The 6,000-nt window shown below is 33.7% G+C and overlaps 1 protein-coding gene across 7 annotated transcripts in view; it reads left to right on the top strand.

Annotated features, from left to right (window-relative positions):
- The window catches only part of CLK4 (CDC like kinase 4), a 121,687-nt gene extending 115,893 nt beyond the window's left edge, over positions 1 to 5,794 (top strand). For 6 of the 7 annotated variants that reach the window (XM_057727581.1, XM_057727562.1, XM_057727588.1 and 3 more), the window contains 3 exons: positions 1,286 to 1,365; positions 2,107 to 2,197; positions 2,282 to 5,794. In XM_057727581.1, coding sequence (XP_057583564.1) covers positions 1,286 to 1,365; positions 2,107 to 2,197; positions 2,282 to 2,422 — 312 coding nt within the window. In that variant the 3' untranslated portion in view covers positions 2,423 to 5,794. The remainder of the gene's footprint in view (positions 1 to 1,285; positions 1,366 to 2,106; positions 2,198 to 2,281) is intronic. The other variant, XM_057727570.1, reaches the window with a different exon arrangement.
- The last annotated feature ends 206 nt before the right edge of the window (positions 5,795 to 6,000 follow it).

Consider the following 6,000-nt stretch of genomic DNA (forward strand, 5'->3'; position numbering starts at 1 on the left):
AGGAAGCTGTGATGAATTAAAAGTCACTTAGGTGGCTGTTGCAGAATACATGCGTTCATTGCTGTGGGGCACCTCACCAAACTTCTGCTTCTGTCTAACCTGTAGAGATCCTGTTAAACGTACTTTGAGTTTATAGACAAGTTTGATACCTAGCACATAGCTGTGAGTCATTTCTAGGAGGTGGTGTCTGGTTTTGTGGTAGTAAGCTGTATGGTCAAGCGAAAAGTTGAGCAAAGTGCATGCTTTCTTCATTCTGACATATATAAAATCCTTCAAACGGTTTTATGATTGTAAATCACTCTGAGATCTTAAGTGTGGATTATTAAGTTTGGTTTGAGATGTGGTTTATATTTTAATTCTACCCTCCAAAATAGTCTTGAACTAAGGAACTTTTTGAAGATACGGAGTTTGTATTATTTATTCTTATTATGAATTAACATCTTGAAAGCAGTGTGCTAGGCATAGTAGTTAATGGATTTAAAAAGCATTGCACACAAACTCTGCTCTCCAGAACAAGTATTGGCAAACTATCTTGACTGATGCCTGCTTTAAAAAATGAAAAAGGATATGTGATAGAGACCATTTATGACCATCCAAGCCTAAAATATTTACTATCTGGTCCTTTACAGAAAAAATTTGCCAGCCTCTACTTAGGAGTGTACCATTTCAGCTGTCAGTTTAACAGTTTATTCTACTTTAGCCAGAGTTCTGTTACTGTGTAATTTAAGAATAGGAGTTTTGGCTTGGTTCACAGCTCAGGTTTCCTCATTTATGAGCTATATGACCTGGAGCTATTATCTTAACCTCTTTGAAAGTCATCTTCCCACATACCTAGCTCAGGGTTGTTTTAAGGATTATTGGGACTACATTTTTATTGTCCAGGATTAGTAAGTGTTACAAAGTTGCTATCCATTGGGTAATGGAGGTTAGTTAAGCAACTGATAAAATGAGAAGACAGGTTTTTGGTAATCTTCCCAGTCATCTCAGTTAAACAGTGCAAGAAATACAAATAAGGAATAATTGTTCAGTTTCATATTAAAAAATTATTCATCATCTGCTATACAGACCTTACTGATCTGTTTCAGAAAGACTTTAATTTTATTGGCTTGCATCAAACAATATAAGCTCATTCAGTTTTATTCCATCTTTGAAGTAGAGTGTAATATAAATTGTATAGCTGTCTCATCTAGTCCTGTTTCGGAAACACTATTTTCTTGTGTTTTCCTTTATGTGCATGCAGGGAATTGAAAAGTGCTAAGTTTCTTTTTTCTACTTCTTGTTTTAGACTCATGATAGTAAAGAGCACCTGGCAATGATGGAACGAATATTAGGACCCATACCAACACACATGATTCAGAAAACAAGGTATGCTTTTTAAGCTTAAAGCCCTTGTTGGGTACATGCAATGGCCTGTATTCAAACCACAGGAAACCCATCTTTGTTATTGCTTATTACAAGGACTGTAGATTTTGAATTTTTTTTCATGAAGTCAAGTTTTTGAAAAGTAATGCAGTATTTACTTTGTGACCCAGTAAATAAAGTGGTGTTTTTGTACTCAACCTTTGCATAAATGTTTTCCTAGGTTGATGTAAAAATAATATATAGAGTAGTAAAAAGCTTGAATTTGGAGTCATGTCAATCTGAGTTTGAATTCCATACTGTTATTAACCAGATGTATGTCTTTGGACAAGATACTATAAGTAGTTTCAAAACATGGCTTTACCACAGAAGTCACCCAGGGAATTGTTAAATCAGCCCCAGTCGAGATCTAGTGAAATCAGAATTTACAGGAATGGATCTAGGAACCTCTGTTTTTGAAGCTGGCATTGTTTCATATATGGTATTTGGGAACAACTTAGGTGGGATACTAAAACCTCAGAGGGCACAAGATTAAGAAAGATATCATATAAGGTTATAAGGTGTCTGATGTCTAAGTATTGCTGAGATTTTTAGAAATTATGTGGTGTTTATGTATCTATAGAGAGATGCCTGTGGTTCCATCTTTTCCCCCAGTCCCCTGTTGGGAGCAGGGTAAACATGTGGATCTTTTGTTCTGTTTTGTTTTGTTTTTGTTTTTAAACTAATCCAGACTTCTCTTTGCCTTAGAAAACGCAAGTATTTTCATCATAATCAGCTAGATTGGGATGAACATAGTTCTGCTGGTAGATATGTTAGGAGACGCTGCAAACCATTAAAGGTATTTAAAAAAAAATTAAAATTTTTTTAAAAAACCTGTTTTAACTGTTTTTAAGTGTCTTTCTTAAAATCATTTTTCCCTCAGGAATTTATGCTTTGTCATGATGAAGAACATGAGAAACTGTTTGACCTGGTTCGAAGGATGTTAGAATATGATCCAGTGAAAAGAATTACCTTGGATGAAGCATTGCAGCATCCTTTCTTTGACTTATTAAAAAAGAAATGAAATGGAAATCAGTGCTCTTACTATACTTCTCTAGAAGAGATTACTTAAGACTGTGTCAGTCAGCTCTAAACATTCTAATATTTTTGTAAACATTAAATTATTTTGTACAGTTAAGTGTAAATACTGTATGTTTTGTATCAATAGCATAATTATCTTGTTAGCAGATATGGTCTTGATCATGAGTGAAATATAAAAGCTAAAATTAATTTTCCTTTTTTGAGATTAATTACCATTTTTTAAAGACCTTTGGAATATCTTTTGTGTCCAGTGATAAATGTGATTGATCTTGTCTTTTGTACATGGAGGTTTACTCTTTGAAATGATTTTTTTTTTCTTTTTTTTTTCTTTTGAGTAAAAGGAAATCTTGACTATTTCGTTCTTAAATGAATATTCTTTATATACCTCAAACTTTTCTTAACTTTAAAAGTTTTTTCTGTAATTGTTGAACAGGTAATAAGTATTATTAACTCTAGGTAGGCAGATATTAGAAACCAAAACCCGTAGGAAATGTTTGCTGTTGGAATTTCATTAAATTTTAAGTATCGTGTTCTGTTTCATTGGGTGATGTCACTGGTGGTAAGTAGCATTCATGAAAAGACATCCGACTTGTACATCGTGATAGGTTAATAAAACTACACACACACTTCATTTAAGATTAAAGTCTAACTGAAAATTAGCTTGGAAAGTTCTGTTTTCCAATGGCTATATATATAGTTAGTCACAAGCATAGAAATAGGAAATCTGATGACTGAGGTTTTTGTTTTTAATGCCATATCTTTGAGAGCCTTGAAATTGTTCAGTATCTGTTTCCTTACCATATGAAGTGTAAATACTTAAACCTCAGCCTATGAAACTTTAAGGTTATTATTAAACAACTTATGTTTATGTTCATCTTTATTGGAAAGAAAAAGAAAAAGATGGTTTGATTGGAAAACACTTGGAAAGAAAACTGCGGAAATTTCCAGACTCTGGTTAACGTGATGAACTTTTTGTTTGCCTGTGGGTTTACCTGTTTTCACGTTTTTTTGTAGAATTCATGATTGGTTATCCAGATACAGTGTCCCCATTCCTGAAGTTCATTACCAAAGATTTGAGTTTTATCTGTATATTTTGAACATAAAATGCATGTAATTTTTTGGTATGACAAATAGTGAAACCAAGGTGGATTTCTCTACATGATCCACCAGCAACATTTGCACATACAGTAAAGCTATGTCCTGAAGTTCACTAGGAGTTTAAGAAAGCTGAAATAAATTTTGCCATAGAATCACTGCATAAGTTATGCTTAGGCCTCTGATGCAGTCCATATATAGTTGAACTATGTTATACACGATAAGATTTTTTAAAGGAGATTAAAGAAAAGGTTTTTTCTGAACGTAGTAATGTTACAGAGATTAAGAAGTCAGTCATCCTTTTTCCTCTCATTTCCATAGTGCTAGTGCCACTGTACTTACTACATAAGCCTCTTGACCTTTCCCTACAAGTGTTCCAAGTTCCCAAATTAATGTTTACTTTCTCCCCCATCAGAAACTCATTCCTTTGGAGTAGCTGATCTCAGGAATAGGAGGAAAAAAAAATGTCCACATCATTTCTTACTTAGAAGTTAATGATTGCTAACCCCTTTCCCTTCTGAAAAGTATTTACATTCTTCACTAAGGGTATTATTTGCTAGTTCCTAGGCCTAATTCATGGAAGTTTAGGAATTAAAGTGAAACTTCAGTGAATTAGAAGAAAAGTTTAGTGGTGAAGGGTGGTCCCTCTGGTATCATATTAGTGTCTACTGCTAACCTTCCGTCCTATTTTCAGGTTCCTACTCTTAATTGCCTTTTTCCTTGTACTTCTGAACTCATTTTCTGAAAGCATGAGGTTGTTTGACAGTGTTGGGAGTTTCAGCACTAACAGGAAAGGTTTAGAATGGCCAGTGTATAAATGTGGATCTTTTGTAACTGGGTATTTTCCCTAATGATTTGGTGTCTCATAGTTTACCATTTCTAGAAATTATAGTGATGTCAAACTTCATTTTAAAAGTGCAGCTAAGTAAGTTATTTCCAGTGTTTTCTGCTACTGCTTATTTTTTCAGGTGTTCTCATCCATGCATTCATCAAAAATTTTGGAGTAGATGAATAAAATTGACTTCTGCTCTTACCCAGTTGAGAGTAGCGAAGTACCCAGTGAAGTTTTGTAGCTCATACAGCTGAAAACTATTCCTCTGAATAATCTTGAAGGGCTAGATGCTAGAGAAATTAGAAGTGACACCCAAGACTCCAGTAATTGTGGCTGAATTGTGGTTTAGATTCGGGTACCCTAGCTTCTAGTGTTGTGCTTTCTTGTGATAATATACCGTACTGAGTTTTAAAACTCCTATATCCTGAGATCAGCTACTCCAAAGGAATTCTTGTTCATGGTTCTGTGAAGTGACTTGGAATGAAGTGAATGTAATGATTAATAGTTTAATTACTTGGATTCCTTTTTTTTTCTTCACATTTTTCTGCAGTAGATATGTAGCTTCAACCACCAAAATGGTTAAAATGGTATGGTAATTTGAAAATATATTCTGCTTTAAGTAGATAGGCAGATAACCTATGTCTAAACTTACCTTGACATCCTGGAATGAAAAAACACCTCCTCAGTTAATGGCCTGGCTTTTTAACTCTTCCATTTGAAAATTTCTGATTCCTGCAAAATTTGGTGCACGTAAGGTATTTTAAATTTAAATATTGCTCAACAAGCTACATTTTCAGGGAATTCCCTGATGGTCTAGTATTTAAGACTCTGCTTCCACTGCAGAGGATACAGGTTTGATCCCTGGTTGGGGGACTAAGATACAGCATGCTGTGCAGCCAAAAAAAAAAACCCTACATTTTCAAATATAATGGTCAGAAGAATTCACAAGTCATAATAGTATTAATAGTGTCAGTAATTGTTGGCTTAGTAGATTGCACATTTGCAAATAGAAAATTTATTAAAAGAGTTGATCATTTGATCACAATTTTTAAGAGGTCGCTATTTCCAGCTGAATCTTTTGGTTTTGGTTTTTTTCCATTTTTCTTTTTTAGAAGGAAGGTAAAGTTTTAAGTCAGGTTACTTTTACAACTCTGGTCAATCCAGCCTTATGGGGTATAATTAAAAGAGGTAATCTTAATGTGAGCACACTTAATTTGAGTCATTTGGGGCTAGTTCCATGTTAGTAATTTTTTTTAAATATGTAAAAGTTGAATAATAAACCTCTATATATAGCCTACCTTAAAAAATTAAAAACATTTTGCAAATTTTGTTTCATCTGTTCCCCAACCTATTTTTATGTTGTATTTAAATACAAATGCCAGATACTATATCATTTCACCCATAACATCTCTGTATATATCTTTTAACATGAGTTTTTAAAATATATATGTATATAATTATAATGCCGGTATCACCTAACAAAATAATACCTTATCTGATACAGTCTAAAGTTTCATGATTGTCTGAAAGTTATTTTAAGTTAGTTTGAATCAGTGCCCAGTCAGGGTCCACACATAGCTAATTTGTCTCAGATCTCTTAAGCACTATGTGCCTTTTCTTCTCCCTTTATTTCT

Source organism: Hippopotamus amphibius, chromosome 1, assembly GCF_030028045.1.
Source record: "Hippopotamus amphibius kiboko isolate mHipAmp2 chromosome 1, mHipAmp2.hap2, whole genome shotgun sequence".
In the NCBI taxonomy this organism is placed as follows: Eukaryota; Metazoa; Chordata; class Mammalia; order Artiodactyla; family Hippopotamidae; genus Hippopotamus; species Hippopotamus amphibius.